General features: G+C 36.4%; 3 protein-coding genes across 5 annotated transcripts; 2 read left to right on the top strand and 1 right to left on the bottom strand.

Moving 5' to 3' along the window:
* Positions 1–1753: 1753 nt before the first annotated feature.
* LOC141841981 (L-ascorbate oxidase-like) lies at positions 1754–4219 on the top strand. Its single transcript, XM_074730188.1, has 5 exons — positions 1754–2042; positions 2268–2360; positions 2448–2660; positions 2789–2977; positions 3148–4219. The coding sequence occupies exons 1-5, from the start codon at positions 1779–1781 to the stop codon at positions 4105–4107; spliced, it is 1719 nt and encodes a 572-aa protein (XP_074586289.1). The 5' UTR covers positions 1754–1778; the 3' UTR covers positions 4108–4219.
* Positions 4220–7188: 2969 nt separating this feature from the next.
* LOC141836932 (transmembrane 9 superfamily member 7-like) lies at positions 7189–13057 on the bottom strand. Its single transcript, XM_074724404.1, has 7 exons — positions 12857–13057; positions 11095–11259; positions 10880–10989; positions 10463–10556; positions 10277–10389; positions 8740–8887; positions 7189–8620 (listed from the first exon to the last, which is right to left on the bottom strand). Exons 1-7 carry the CDS (start codon positions 12968–12970, stop codon positions 7463–7465), a joined length of 1902 nt encoding a protein of 633 aa, XP_074580505.1. The 5' UTR covers positions 12971–13057; the 3' UTR covers positions 7189–7462.
* Positions 13058–13754: 697 nt separating this feature from the next.
* On the top strand, positions 13755–16764 carry LOC141836933 (uncharacterized). 3 transcript variants are annotated; one of them, XM_074724406.1, is made up of 4 exons: positions 13755–14026; positions 15567–16146; positions 16230–16488; positions 16558–16764. In XM_074724406.1, the coding sequence occupies exons 1-4, from the start codon at positions 13918–13920 to the stop codon at positions 16603–16605; spliced, it is 996 nt and encodes a 331-aa protein (XP_074580507.1). In that variant the 5' UTR covers positions 13755–13917; the 3' UTR covers positions 16606–16764. The 3 variants fall into 3 exon arrangements, with proteins under 3 accessions (XP_074580507.1, XP_074580508.1, XP_074580506.1); XM_074724407.1 differs by having other exon boundaries at positions 13756–14026; positions 16221–16476; XM_074724405.1 differs by having other exon boundaries at positions 13758–14026; positions 16221–16488.
* The last annotated feature ends 183 nt before the right edge of the window (positions 16765–16947 follow it).

Here is a 16947-nt window from a genome sequence, read left to right as displayed (position 1 = left end):
ATTAGGATCGACGTCTGTTTTTCATGATACAACGACAAATCGTGATCACCACCAAACACGGATTAGTTGTGGTGAGGGTTTGTATCCAAATGCTATCACGGATAGACCATTGAGCAAAGTGCACGACAGAGAGGGATGAACGAGCAAGAGCAAAATCAATTTGGTTTAGTGCAATCTGAACTCCATATTTGCATCTGTGTCCGACCCATGTATATATGTTCACAACTTCAATGCTTGCGATACATTATAAATCAACCATAATGCTATGAAACTCTAGTGAGATTAAAATCTCATTTACAATGAAGTCTCCTTCATTTCCACTTCTTTTGTTTCTATTTAAAAACAATAATTTCTAAATTATTTTGGGAAAGATAGATACATCATTGTATTGCAAAAAAAAAAAAAAATCAACTTAGCCAATGTAATCTAAAATCGAAAATTTAAAAAATTATAAAAAATTGTAAAACTATTATCCTTAAACAAATTCCATCATTCAATTTGTGCTCCAAAAATAATATCGTGCATCAACATTTTGACCATTTTCATGCACTCTCAAAAGAATGATATGTACTTGCACATTGATATGTGGCTGTCACTTTCTTTTTTTAAAATAATAATAATAAATCACACATTCTCTTCATATTTTCCTTTTTGAAAAGCCAAACAAATGGACAAGCATAAGAACATTACTTATTTTCTCACAAGAATTTATCCCAACAAATTGGGCGATTTGATGACAAACTAAACCATTTGATTCGATCACACCTCCAATCTGCACAATTTAATTTGGTGTTTTTTTCTTGATTCGATGCCCTTTCAAAAAAAATATAATAATTATATAATTTATAAATAAATAAAGAGAATAATCATATATGATACTCAACCTTTTTAAGTATCAATTTATCTATAAGATTTTACTCTTCAACTTAGATTTTAGCTTTTACCATGCCTCTTTTCCTTCATCCGTAATACAAGTTATTTGTTTACAATTGTCATAAAATAAAAAAGAACAAATAAATTAACCTATAAAAATTCAATTCAAAGAAAATCATTCCATATTTCAACAATGGGACCTTCTTTCTTGGTCCATGATATTAAAGAGAAGTTGAGCATCGAATCCTTGACTAATCGGATCAAAAGCCTTCAAACAAGCACCAAAAGACATGTTCTTTTAAAAAGCATGTTGTTGCAAGTGGCCAAAGAATCCAATTGCTTGATGCTTTCGGTATGTAGATGTCTTTAAACGAGTCGAGTCAAACTTGAGTTTGTTCAAACGTCGAATGAGCTCAATCTTAACAAAATATATAGGAAAATATGTAGTGACAAAATTATTTAATCAGTAGATACATGAACATGTTTGTATTTTTAGATTTTAGAGGACATTATCATGAAATCTAATAAATTGACATCGAAGATTTTGATGATGATTTTTTGTTAATGGATTCATTGGTCTAAATTAAATCAAATGGTTAAAACTATTAATAATAGTATCAAATGATACATCAACAAATATACTATTTAGATATAATCGTCATTAATTATCTATACATGTACTAAATGATATAATAGTTGTAACTAACTTCAACATATTTGGCTTATTATATAGTTTCCTAACACGCGATGAATTATTACAATCTGATAATTAATAAAGGCCAAATTAATATTTGTAGTAATATATATATATATATATATATATAGTGGTTCCTCCACTAATACAAAAGCTAGCTATCGGTGTCTTCTTCTTCCCTCAAGCTTCAGGTAGCTCAACCACAGATACCATGGCCAACGCCCCGCTCTTGTTCATCGCTTGCGTCGTCTCGGTTCTTTTGCGCACCGGCGGCGGAGCCACCATCAGGCGCTTCAAATGGGAGGTGGGTTACATATACGCATCGCCGGACTGCGAAGAGAAGCTGGTGATGGCGATCAACGGGCAGTTCCCCGGCCCGACCATCCGCGCCAAGGCCGGCGACACAATTCATCTCCAGCTGAAGAATACTCTGCACACAGAAGGAGTTGTCATCCACTGGCACGGTATCAGACAGGTAAACGACCGTGTTTGAGGCATACCATTAAACAGTACATCTTTTGTATGTTTACATCAAAGGTAGAAGAGAGGAGTTGTTATACTGACAGAGAAAAAGGTCTAAACCACTTTGACAAGGACAAGAACTACCACAAGTAATTATAATAACAACATTAAAAAAAAAAACCTCAAAATTCATGATCGTTTGGAAATTTCAGACCTTGAATGTTTCTGTTTTCAATAGCATGGAACACCTTGGGCTGATGGGACTGCCTCCATCTCCCAATGCGCAATCAATCCTGAGGAGAGTTTTCTCTACAGATTTAAAGTCGACAAGGTTAGATTTTCTCTTTCTTTTCTATTGAGTTGACAAATGGTACCGTAGATGGTTGACTTTTGTTTGTCTTGTTGGAGTTGGATGCAGGCTGGCACATATTTCTACCATGGGCATTACGGGATGCAGAGAGCTGCAGGGCTGTATGGGTCTCTCATAGTGGATGTGGCTGATGGGGAAAAGGAGCCATTTCAGTACGATGGAGAGTTCAATCTGCTGCTCAGTGATTGGTACCATAAGAGCATTTATGATCAGATGGTTGGACTCTCTTCCAGACCCATGAAATGGATCGGAGAACCCCAAGTAAGTGACGAGCTTAGTTTCTTCTCACAGAGTAAATTAAGCTGTAGATACAAAAGAAGTTTTTGAAAACATGTCGTAAATAGGAATGCAGTTTAAATTATTGAATCATCGTACTTGCTTGGGTGCAGAGTCTATTGATCAATGGCAGAGGGCAGAGTAACTGTTCCCTGGCCGCATCTCTTATCCCTGGATCCAGCACCTGCAAGTTAATAAGCAAAGACTGTGAGCCCGTCGTTCTTAAAGTTCTTCCAAACAAAACATACAGGCTGCGAATTGCAAGCACCACCTCACTGGCTTCACTAAATCTGGCCATTGGAGTAAGCAAACTATCACCGACTAGTCATTTGAATTTCCATAATGAAACCACTGATTAATAAGAAAAAGAAAAGAAATTGATTAGAAGGAACACCACTTCACGAGGAAGGCTTAATTTATCAAGTGAATTCATCATATTCCATGTCATAGTTAACATTTTTCTTGTATTCAGAATCACAGGATGACAGTGGTGGAAGCAGATGGCAACTATGTGGAACCATTCACCGTGGATGATATGGACATATATTCAGGTGAAAGCTACTCAGTGCTCATCACTACAAACCAGAAAACATCATCAAACTACTGGATTTCTGTTGGAGTTAGGGGAAGAAAACCAGATACACAACCTTCTTTAGCTATCATAAACTACCCCCCAAATTCCCCATCAAAATTACCTGAATCTAGTCCACCAGCCACACCACTATGGAATGACTATGCCCACAGCAAATCATTCACATACAAGATTCTTGCCCGGCAGGGCACACCAAAGCCCCCTCCAAATGCTGACAAGCAAATCGCCTTGCTCAACACACAGAACAAAATGGATGGTTATACTAAGTGGGCTATCAACAATGTCTCTTTAGCACTTCCTACCACCCCTTATTTAGGGTCCATGAGATATCATCTGAAGAATGCATTTGATACTAAGAAACCACCAGAGAGCTTCCCCTCAGATTATGATGTGATGAAACCAGCCAAAAATCAAAATACAACGCAAAGTACCAATGCATATGTTTTCCAATTCAACAGCACAATTGATGTAATCCTTCAAAATGCAAATGCCATAGCAGAGAATGTTAGTGAAATACATCCATGGCATTTGCACGGGCACGACTTCTGGGTGCTAGGGTATGGGGATGGAAGATTCCAAAAGAAGGATGTTTCAACATTTAATCTGAAGAATCCTCCACTTAGAAACACAGTAGTGATCTTTCCTTATGGTTGGACGGCATTGAGGTTTATAGCAGACAACCCTGGAGTTTGGGCATTTCACTGCCATATAGAACCGCACCTACACATGGGCATGGGTGTAATATTTGCAGAAGGTGTTGAATATGTCAGAAATATCCCAAGAGAAGCTATAACTTGTGGGATGACTGGAAAGATGTTAATTGACAATCACCTCCCTTAAGGGAAGCACCCAGATAGGTCAATCATCTATTTCCCATTTATATCTATGAGGTTGATCAATCATGTTATTTCCTGTGTGAATGTATTTGGAACCACAGTAATAGCTTTGTCAAGATTATGAACTTATGTAGAATATGTTATCAATATTCAATTACCTTAAATTAACTACTCAGCCACTTAAAGTGAACTAATCAGATGGTAAGTTAAGATCTAATCTTCAGAAAATTTGATAATTGATTGCATAAATTATTAGGTTTCTTTCATCAAGTATTTATTCCTTAAGTTAACTACTCAACCACTTGATTTGTTTTTAATTCTTGAGCCTTCATGTAAACTCATGAAGTCTAATTGATCATTGTATATGAAGTAGTGAAGGCTCTTAGAGAAGCATAAAGTGTCATCTCTTAGGAAACATACCCATAGAGAAGGTCACTAAATGCCATAAATCACCCTAGTTTTCTTGTTTCTTTTGAAGTTCTTAAAGAAACTTGTCAGCTCTTGGAAACCCCACTCAACCTGTTTGATTACATCCTACTAAACTCAAATTGATAATTCTTTGGGAAAGCAGCATTTTAAGGCACCAAATTTTATATCATTTGGTATCCCAAATCAATCGGACTATCTTCATTATCAACATGATCGGCATGCCCCAATTCTACATAGATATAGCAAGATGAACAACCAAAGACTCCATCTGTTGCAAGTTTGTTTTAATCATATAAGAAAAGTGTTTCAAGCATATAATATCTTTTCCATCCCTAGTTTTTTCTTAGTAAATTTCGCAGGCATCATTTTACTAGCAGAAGCTTCTTGTGAATACTAATACGTCTAATATAATTTGACCAAATCAGAAATATCCACAAATTTTCAACTAGGTGGTCTAAGGAAATTACATTTAAAAAAAACAAAAATCCTCTTATGCAATTTAATATAATTGAATTTATCTTAATACTATTGATATAATCACCATTTAATAGGTTACGTTCACTTACTTTTTCTTGATTTAAACTTTTATGTTAGATTTATGAAACAAATGAAGACATTAAAATACTTTGGTTTGCTGATCCCTAAAGTGCTTGTATTAATTGAATTTCAAGAATATTTTAGAATATTCCTAACAAAAAAACAACCTACAAGAAATATCTTGTATGGTTTTCATGAATAGATTCACGTATGTGTAGGGCCACCTTTGTATGTGATACATTAATTTTCATGGCACTGCAGCTTGAACATTGCTTATGGTGCTTCTGTATTGTAAAATGTTTATACAAAATATACCTGCTCATGTGTAGGGCCACCTTTCTATGTGATACATTAATTTTTAAAATGTGTTAATCTTCTCAGGAAGTTTAGCTCATTTCTAACTGGAATATTTGATAGATAGGTTTCACTTTCCCATATTGTGATGGAAACCTTGACAAGATGTGTTCCTAGTACAATCTTGAAACTCCCTCCAGCTTTAGCATACTAACAAACTCTTATCAAAGGCAGCTGTCAAAATGGTTGAGAAATCAAAGATGAGAAAAAGGTCCAGAGCAATTGTGTTTACTTGGACAAAAATAAGAGAGAAGAGAAAAAGAAATGACCAATCATTCTGTTTACTTCAGAAGAAACATAGAAAAGAAAGAAACTTAATTTTGATCCCTATATTTTGTCCAATTTTATTTATGCCGCTATTGGGGCAGACATACACAAAAATGAAATTTACACATCTCATAAACATAAATAAGTGACACTATTTTCTTCATTCATTTTCCATTTAAGTAAACAAGATAAATGGCATAAAGTGGGAATACATAGTTTTCCCTTTTCTCTTCGCTTAAACTATTTGATTTCCATTCAATTCCTTTTCTCTTCGCATAAACTATTTAATTTCCCTTCAATTCCTCCCCCTACAACGAAACTCAGCATCAGCATTAAGCAAAAATTAGTTGCTTCCACCTATGACCTTGCTGCAAGTGATGCTTTTTTAAATCTTTCTTAAGGAAATGTTGCGAGTGTATTTGAAAGCAACTAAACAAAGAGATCAAAAAACACAGAGGCAGCACGGAAGAAAAAAGATTAAATTTAAAATCCGGAATCAAAATAAATAAATAAATCAGACATTGAACTAAACACCAAAAAGATCGTACGACGATCAATGGTAGTATAACATTGCAAGCTACTCAGAACATTACCGGCCGCTTAGCAATTCTTCAAAATATCAAGAAAATAAAGAAGATACGTACCCGAATGGAGGCTGGGAGGCCTGGCGATCCAATAGGCTAGGAGGAATATGTATCTTTTCAGAAGACAAAGTTCGGCCCTAGTTCTTCAAGCCAAACACGAAAAGGTAGAGAAACTTTACTTAGCATTGGAAGAACTACGGAGACTAGCCGCAGGTGAGTGAGAGAGCGGAGCAGAGGGGGCGGTGTGGGATCAGGTGCCACAGCCGCTTCCAGTAGTTTGTCGCCGACGGTAACGCCATTGGAGAGGCTAGGGGTTTCGGACGCGAAGCGGCCGCGCGATTTTTTAGTGGCTCAGTGGTAAGCTGCGAATTGAACGGCAAGCATACGATATCTAAAATAAAAAAATAATAATTTAAATTCTCGCTTTACGCCGATTGCTCACATTGTTTTGTAATTTAATAAAATGAGAACATGACAGTCTAGACTCTGATAAAATGGAATCAAATAAATTTATCACAACATCATCCGTCAGATAACTTAATTGTGTTGGTAACTGAAAGGTAAAACAATAAGAATAAACCTTGATGGCTGCCTATTTTTCCGTTGGACACACTGTTCCTATAAATTGTTTTAATATAACAGATCTTTGGACTGAAGCCAATCACTGAAGATATGTTGTTTTGTCCCATTGTATCAGTTAAAATCAGAAGCAACTGGAGACACTGTTATTTCAATTCTTTGATTAATCAAATGAACCGATAGAGTCCTTCAATATTAGAAACACTGGTGCCAATGGCAATGCACATGATCAATAAGCAAGTTAGTTGCCACTAGCAATTGAAAGAGAACGGAAACCTAAGCCTGCAACAATGCGGGCACTGTCACCTAAAACATTGAAGAAATGTGTTATCAACTGAAGCATGTGATGAGGATAAAAAACGTGAATTAAAAATTGCTACAAGAGTGTTCGGTCAATTTAATCTTAGATGGATTATGACAGAACAAAAATACAAAGAAATAATGTGTGGATTACAAGCAAAGTCCTACATCTGCAACACGCTATATTTGCCTTAACACTACTCGTAACATGATTCTGTTACAACGAGAATCTTTTATCTCAACTAAGTCTGATTCCCAAATCCCAACTGCTGACAAACATGCATCTGAAGTATTGTCTTGACGCCCTGATCAGTCAATTTTTACAGATGAATATATCTTGCGGACAAACCAAAAGCAGGCATAGAAACCCATGGTGCCTGTCAATACGAAAAAAGCATAAGATGCAATCAGCATGTAACCAAAGTAGAGGATTCCTGAAACAAATTTGGTTATCTCCAATTTCGTGAAGAAATAGAATGCAGAATATGCAAATAGGTAGAGGGCAGAAGATCCAGCAGTCAAATAAGCTCTCCACCACCAGTGATAGTCTTCACTGCAGAGCTGGAAGTAGCAAAGAACAATCGTAATTTCAGCACAGGTTATGATAAGAATGAGGAAGACCAGGAAGAGGAAGCCAAAGATGTAGTAGAACTGGTTAAGCCATATGGAAGTCAGGATGAAGAAGAGCTCAATGAAAACTGCACCAAATGGTAGAATGCCACCGATTAGTATAGAGAACGCAGGCTGCATATACCATGCTTGCTCAGGTATCTGCCTGGGGATCTTGTTTGTCTTAACCGGGTCCTCAAGAGCTGGTCTCTTGTAACCTATGTAGCTACCGACAAAAACTAGAGGAACAGATATGCCAAACCATAGAAACAGCAAGGCAAACATGGTTCCAAAGGGAACTGCACCAGATGACTTCTCCCCCCATATAAGAGCATTCAGTACAAAGAAAATAGTGAATACAATACCAGGAAACATGGAAGCAGTTTTCAAGGTGATCCTCTTCCATTCTGAGCCTTTGAACATTTTATAAAGACGTGCCGAGGAATATCCAGCAAATATTCCCATGAAAACCCACAGTAGAACCATTGCAGTCATAAGGCCCCCACGATTGGAAGGAGAAAGGAAACCCAATAGTGCGAAAATCATAGTCACCAAGGTCATCCCAAAGAACTGAACCCCTGTTCCCACATACACGCAAAGAAGCCCAGAGTTGAGTGGTGGCCTGAAGGCATCCCCATGAACTAATTTCCATCCTGTTTCTTCCTGGGCCTCATCCTGTGACTCTAGTTGGTTGTAGTTAGCTATATCTCTGTAGAGAGTCCTCAACATAATCATAGCCACCATGCCAGATAAAAACAGAACTATCATTAAAGAGTTGATGATAGAAAACCAGTGAATTTGATCATCATTCATGAGAAGGTAAGTGTCCCAACGTGATGCCCATTTAATATCACTTGACTGCGATACACATATATACAGATGTAAGAGAAACAATTGAGCAATGGTACAGCAATATACAAGGCTTATTATGAAAGAAAAATATCCAACAAGGTGAGCTCCAGATAGATGCTACACACCTGGAAGGTAACATCATATGAAAAAACAACATATGTATCCTCAGCTACTTCTTGAGGCAAATTGCTACCAGGGGATATTTTACTATCTGAGGTGCATGATGAAACTTTAGGGTTCTTGTCATCCCAAACAGTGTAATCATGCTTCACACTATTGGTAATAGCAAGAAAGAAAGAGAAGCGAGTTATGATGTATTTAATGTGATACAAAATATAGCATAAGATAACATACATATAACCAAAACTTCAAATAAATTGGATTGCTGGAGCCAACTTGATGGCCTTTAACTGGTATAAAGGATCCTGAAAGCCTCAACCAGCCAAATACTTTCAATGAATCGTGTAAAAGAATAACCAACTAATAGATATTTAAGACATCATCATCAAGCTAAGTTATTCTTGTAGCATTTGTTATGTGAATCTTGAAATTATGTTTTTGTTGTATGGATGTTTTTGGTTTAGTTAGTACCCAAGAAATTGTCAGGCAGCTATTTTGAGTTCTAGGCCATGACAATGGTCATTGAACCCCACTCAGGGCGTGACACCCATGACCGATAGATGGAATCGGATGATGAATTATGGAATTAGAATCTTCTTGCCTTGATCAATTTGTGATTGTACCAATTGAGATAGTCTATCTCGGTTGGTGCTACAAAAAATGTGTTAGCACAAGAGACACTATGGCATTTACCAACGCCAATAGTATATCAGCATTGATTAGCAAACAAAGCAATGTTTTAATTGTATTGACTGATACCAATGGAAACTTGAAAATTATTTGCTCTAGAATAACTGATGCTATTACAGTCTTCACAGTCACAAATAACTTTGAGATGAGTTTCTTGCAAATTCAACTTGCTAATGTATAATCTTTAATCAAACACAGCACTTTGATATTGTAAGATCATTCCAACATGCTCCACTAAGACTCCTATAACAATAAATATAAATACTTCTAACATTTGTTAAACTTGATCATTTTTGTTTTATGTTTAACCTGGACTCAGAGAAGGATTCATCAAGGAAGAGAAAAAACTACTTAATGGATTGAAAAAAATGCAGAGAGGCATAGTGGCCTATTCTTGTTATACAGTGGCTAAACAGTCTTAGTAATCCTGATGCAGCAAGATGGTGGCAGATTGCTGTTATTAGACATCACTGGATAAAAAATGATCCTGATAATCAATCAAAAATAGTTGGTTTCTAGACTAGCAAATTTCACAAAGTGTATCATAAAAAAATCACAACGAAAGATTGCTACTGAGGCTAAAGAAGACGACAATTAATGCAGCTTTTTCTCTTGCATACAAACACAAACAAATTGGAACATTTTCTTATTTATTATCTTTCATATTGTCATAGAACAGGCATTGATACAGAAGAAAAGACAGCCTGGCCATTCAATAAACTAATTTCTGAGCACAGATATACCATGAAATAAGATCATGTTGCATTACTAGAAGCTCTGATGCCAACACAGTGATATGTCTTTGCTAACAATCAGATATGGATAAAATAAAAGATCATTAAATGACAGTACCTGCTCGGAGTCGCTTCGAACCCAACAATTCTAAAATCATCAGATTCTGCATCTTTATGGTACATGACTCTGAAACTAAGGTGGTTATTGAGGTAATATTTATTGTCCCTCCCCTAAAAACAGAAATTGCATATTACTACATAATAAAGAACTTCCAAACGTTCACACCTTCATTAAGCAACTTACTTTATATCCAACACGAAAACCATTTTCATAACTATGAATTTGACTTCCATCTCTCCTTTGCCTAGGAACTGCAAGGGGTAGGTTGTCCAGAATCCTATAATGTGTAAAACATAAACCAAGATAATTAAAAATATTAATCCTATAGATGTCAGAAAAAACAAGATATATAAAAATATTAATCCTATAAGATGTGAAAAGAAAATTATGTTTGTAACAATAAAACTATTGATTGTCACGAATTCGATGAAGTCTACAATGTTGGCCAAAATAATTAAAAAGATAATATTATAGCACGTGGGAAAAACACTTGATGCTTGCAACAAGAAAATCAGTGTACAAATGCTTACATAATTAGTGGCCGAGCGGAATAAACTGAAAGCAGATTATCCTTGCAACACAAACACATTAATAACTTACATGTTTACACTGTAATCATCATCAATCTTCTCCTTGAAGTTCTTAGCAGCTTCTGAGTTAAGTTTTGCTCGACAAACCACCTTGCAACCCTCATCGACTCTCATTTTAAACTGTGATTAAAAAATGACAGGTTAAGCAGGTTTTAATCAGGTAAAGAGTCAAATGTCAAGTAACAAAACCTTATTGACCCAGACAGACAAGAAACTGATACTCACTGTATAAACCGAATTTTCTATGCGATCACCGCGAAGGACCTCCCCCAAATTTTCAGCGCTGTTCATTATATTTGAAGGCTTACAGTAATCCAAGAAATAATAATCATATGGAAGTTGTGTCTTAGTGGAGGAAAGTTTGTTCACTTTAACTAGTAAGTCCTCACCCTGAGCAAAAAGAATTGTCAAAAGTAAAAAAAAAAAAAGAGAGGTAATAATATTAGTCTGGAATTACTGAGGTCAGAAGCACAAACAAATATTAAAATAAATCATACAAAAGAAACAAAGTAAACAAAAGTTGAGCTCCTACATCCATGTACAACAATAATAGCATGGTTTAATCAGAAATTATCATGTTGGCAACAACAGTTGAACTCCAACTATTTTCAACTAGTAGTTACTAGATATCTGGAATTTTGGATTAATAAATATCCAAGATATCACCCATCTGAGAAGGTTTTTCCTCTTTAATAAGATATAATAATAGGATAATACAAACACTAAGGTTTTATTTGGTTTGTGAAATCTTTTTCTTTCGTTTTCCAATGCAAAATATAATCTTTAAAATGAAAAGAAAAGGTAAAATAGCAAGTGTGTCGCAACCTTTTCAAATAGAAAATTACTTTTTGCATGAGGGAAAACTGACCGTCCCACAAATAAGATAAATATTTAATGTTGAAATGATTTTTCATAAAAAAATAACTCTTTCCTATACAAAAAAGTAGCCTACTTTTTGCACATCACTTTAAAATGGCATCAACAGTTTTAGCTTTTGACGCTAAATGATAGTTATTGAGTGCGTCATTAAATTTCATATATGCACACTCAAATCCCAAAAAATAACCAAACACAAAAGTTTGAGAATAAAATGTGGACTAATTCTGACTGCCTGCACACTTCTTCAAAATGGGAGTACTGAAGTTCTAATTTCAGAGTCAGATCCTATAAACATTCTACTAAAGAGAAGAAACGGTGATATGTTCACATTAATTATATAAATTTGGACTTCAGGGATTATAAATCAACTGCTCCCTTATCTAAGTAAGAAGACAATCAACTAATAACCGTCACCAACTCAATTCCTACCTTGACTGCAGATTTGATTTCAATCTAATCTAATTTTTATGAATATAGAGAGAAACCAATAAAAGAGCAGTGATCACAAAGTTGAATCCATGAAAAATGTACATATACAAAGTTGCTAAATAATACTGTAAAATCATTTTAGACTTCAAAGATTATGGCATTTGCTGAAATCTGACTCAACTATAGCCTCTGGAAAGAATAGGAAACACGAACTTGTAAAACTTTATTCTATCAACTCACCACGAAGCTAGCACCAGTGATATCTGTTAGAAGTGAAAATAACGAATACTACTGAACGCAACTCGGTACCAAAGAATCAAAGATAAACCATGCACACTCGAGTAATAAAGAATAAACAGAAACCAATGACAACTTTTGTTAACAAGCAGCAACCATTTTAACACCGAATGGAATTTCTAAATTTAGATTAAAACTAAATAGGGCTCTCTGATATAGCAACTGGAGGAAACGACTATAATCAGATCCTACATGGAGCCATCTACAGTAACATCAAGAGAAAACTTCTACCAACGGCTCGAGAAGATCACAATCTGAGAGCTCAGATCCAACAAAGATGAGAAGCGCAAACACAAAACAAATCCGGATCTCGTGAAGGCGGACAAAAAAATCCAGATCCCCACCCAGATCTACGAGTCGATCAAACAACAAAGCGGATCACCTTGCGGAAATCTCGGGGAGCGACGCCGGGGAGGTAGAAGGCGCGACAAGAGGGCAAGACGAGCAGGAGTGCTAGGAGGAAAGACGCAGCGAACTCGCCTCTCACCTTCGCCATTGCAACAGACGGGGATGAAGGAGATGCGGAAGAGGTCGAGATCGAGTGGCGCTCCCGGAGAGACGACTTTATTGAAGAGGCAGGGATGCCACCGACTCGATAGGGATGGGGAAGGCGAAGAAAAGTCCGAATGCAGACGAGGGCAAAACAGGTATTGTAATTTAACCTCGCTTGGCCGGATGGAAGCTGACTCCAAACGAAGCCGAGGGCTTCACGAACCCATTTCAATACCTTGCTAATAGGCTGGAACGTGACACCTGGACCCCATTGGAAGCTTGAGAGGAGGGGTCCTATGGGTAGGAAAAGGTGGTGTTTTTTGGGTGCGATGGCTGGTCTATTTTGGTTTGGGTGAAGAAGGATCTGGTAGGCTCCTGGCGGGACCAAACCAGACCAGGTCATTTGATTAATTTACACGTCTTGATTAATTTATCTGTTAAACTTTTTTTATTAAAAAACTATTGAATTGATATACAAACTACCTTGTTATTAGATTTTTCTTCAAAATATTAAAAAATATTAAAGTTCTACGTATATATATTTTTTACAACAGTTCGATTATTTCATAAGTTTATTTTTTAAAAAACCGATTATTTTAAATAATTCAATTCCATCTCGATTTTAAAATTTCTAATTTAAGTAAGTTGAATAAATCGAATTTTTTTAATCGGACCGAACCGACCATTGGATTAAAAACTCAAAGTAACAACTCGGCGGATGATCAACGGCTGTGATTTCTCCAACAAATCGCAAAGCCAAACACGAGATTCTTTTTCCCCGTCGCTTTGGCTGCGGTCTCCTCTCCCTTCCGTTTTCCAGGTCCTTCGCCGTTGCTCTGTTCTTGCCCCCATCGTCTGAGGCGAGGAAAGAAGCGGCGGAGGGATCTCTTTCACCTCTCCAGATCCCATTCGATATCTCATCCTTTGCTTACTTGTTCTCGCTGTCCGCTGATGGAGCGTTCGGCGACCGGTGCGGTCTCAATCGAGAGTCAGGGTTTCCAGGACCAGGTGGATTCTTTTCTCATCGAAGCCCTAGAGAACCCTCGCCATCGTCTTACTGGTACTGGATCTTTTATTGGATGGCGAATTTAGCCTGTGATTTGGTGCCTAGGGTTTGTAGTAGTCTCGTGAATCTAACGCCGCCGTTGCTGTGGCATAAATCTGTTTGGTTGCTTTTGTTCTTTGTGACTGTATATTTTTGTCTCTTGGTTATAAATTTTAGGTTTTTGTGTGAGATTGCTGTAGTTTTGGACTCTGGCGACCAAGATCTGTCTCTGCAGATTTTTTTTTCTTTTTAAATCTTGTCATGATAGGGTCGTGGAATTTTACACATATTCTCCAACTTCGAACTAAAAATTATGATACATTCGATAGTTAGTTTTATGACCATATTAATAACGAATTAGCTTTGATAAATGTAATAATTTCATCTCATAACTGCAGCGGATGTATACCTGATCTTGTTTGTGGTTTTTCAAGCTGGTGATTTTGAGGCATAAAGATGAATGTTGACAAACAAAGAAAACAAAGAAAAGAGTTTATGTGGCAACTAAGCTTAGTGCCTGAACCTATGCCACAATGTTACGCATTGGTTATTAGTTTCTATTACATTGCTCACTTGAGGCAGTCTTCCTTTTCATGTACTTCAAAGGAGCACATAAACTATGCCTGTGAAATGAGTAATACATCTAAATTTATACTAGGTCGAACTGTCAAAGTATAATTAATACTTCATGCAACCTACCAATTAATGAATCTAACTGCATCTAGATTGTTATGCTTATCAATTGATTTTACTATAATATTTGATTTTTTTACTTTGTTTTTATTATTACTGTTATAAATATGCAACCTTTCTTTTTTAGTTTCATCTTCATAATTATAGGATTTAGTTGATTATTTATCTCCAGGTTTAGTTGTTCTATTGTTGGAAGTTTTATAGTATGTGCTTTATTTTAGTTACTACTTATCTGTTTTAATCCACATGCTTGATTCTATTGGTGGCTGTAAGTTTAGAAGTCTTTAATATATAATGAGTACATTTTATGCAATTATATTGTTTTATACATTTTTATAATTTTATGTCAAATTCCTTTTCTGGGGCTAGCATCTAATGGCTTGGTTGGTTAGGACCTTGCCTTCTTCAATAACATTGCTATTATGGCACCACTATGAACTGGGCCCTTGTCCAATTTCCTTTGTGCTATCAGATTTGCACACCACAGGATTATTTGTGCTATCAGATAAATTTTACTGGTTTAAAAAAAAAAATTGAAGCAGTTTTGGCAATAGTGGTCCTTAGCTCAATAGCTATTTTCTCCATATGAATGGATGAATAGCATACATGAAAACTGAACTTGGAGGCAGATTGAGTGGACTTACTATTTTCTCCATATGTATGTTATTCATATGAATGGATTCATGAATAGCATACATGACTGATCAGGAGAGATAGTTGAAATATTATTTCATTGCTCTTTGGTAGACAAAAAATAAATGATATTATGAACTTTGTACTAAAAAATTCATGTTCAATCTCTTTTTCTCTAAAGGAAATTATATCGTGTATATAATGCTTTCTTTTCTTTTTTCCATTGCAGTTCTGCGTATGGAGTTTGACATCCAGAGGTTTATGCAGAATTCTGATCAACATCAATTTGAATTCCAGCACTTGCCAACTTCCTATCTGAGATGTGCTGCTCATCGTGTTGCTCAGCATTATGGACTGCTTACCACAGGAATAGACAACACTACAATTGGCCTAGGCAGTAGGGTAATTGCCTGGAAGACACCTAATAACAAATTCCCACTTGTTCGATTATCTGAAATCCCTGTTAAACAAACTGAAAAGGAGACATCTGGACAATTTAAGATTGTCCTTCGTCCAAGGCCAACAAAGGCTTCCTCGAATGATATTCATTTTGGACACAAGAAGGATGCAGTGAAGTCTATGGAGGAGCGAAAGGAGGAATATGATAGAGCGCGGGCCCGCATCTTTAACAGTTCTAACAGTTTGGACGTGGACGCACCATCAGCTGCTTCATCTGACAGCGATGAGCAAGAATTGCTGTTGGAGGAAATTGAAAGGATTCACAGCAAAGATGGATCATACAGAGTTGCCATTTTCAGAGATAGGGAGAAGGACCGGTCTGATCCAGACTATGACCGGAGTTATGAAAGGTACTGAGACTCGTTTATAAATATTTAGTCTGTATATGTTCATGCAACTTGCAAGAAGACCTGAACTTTCACAGGTATGTTAGAGGACCCACTCCAGGCCAGAGAGGCTTGCAAGCAGGCAATTCTTTTCAGCCAGCTTTCCTACAGTACGATGCAAACACTTATAATCACTTGCCAAGGAACCAAAGTTGCTTTGGCCCTAACCAGTCTAACCCAACAATGAACCCATTTTGCACCTCTGGATACAACCAGACTACGAAGGATGCATTCTGCATGCAGTGGCCCAGCCCTGCGATGATGTATGCGTATTCCTACGAACCTTTTAGACAGGTGAATTTTCAGGTACGTTCAAAACTGATTATTCTTTGAGGTTAGTTTGAATCGTCTAATATTTTAATCTGACTTGTGCAGGCACCACCGTATCAACAACCTTTGAGCTTTGATCATCCAAGGAATTGATATATCTGGCATAGTTGTCTAACGACTTGTTATCATTAGATGTAGAGTAGACGTCAGTCATGGTTTGTACTACTATTGCTACTACTATTATTTAGACCCTTAAGATTTGTACTATTATTACAAGCACTTTGTTTACATCTGGTGCCTGTGTTTTATGTTCATGTGAATCCATTATTTATGTGTCTCTCCAATAGATTGTGGTGTCTTTGGCTCACTAAAATGGATTAATTATTCTGATGTTTTTTTCATGGGAAGTGTTATTAGGAATAAACAAGAACTCAATGAAAATGATTACCTTCATATATAATCTGAAATAGTTCATGCATACATTTGAAAATACTT

Source organism: Curcuma longa, chromosome 11 (assembly GCF_044706935.1).
Source record: "Curcuma longa cultivar G26 ecotype Majalengka, Jawa Barat chromosome 11, ITB_CL_G26_1.1, whole genome shotgun sequence".
Taxonomy (NCBI): domain Eukaryota; kingdom Viridiplantae; phylum Streptophyta; class Magnoliopsida; order Zingiberales; family Zingiberaceae; genus Curcuma; species Curcuma longa.
The sequence above is the reverse complement of the archived record's forward strand: the minus strand, read 5'-3'. Positions and strand labels throughout refer to the sequence as shown.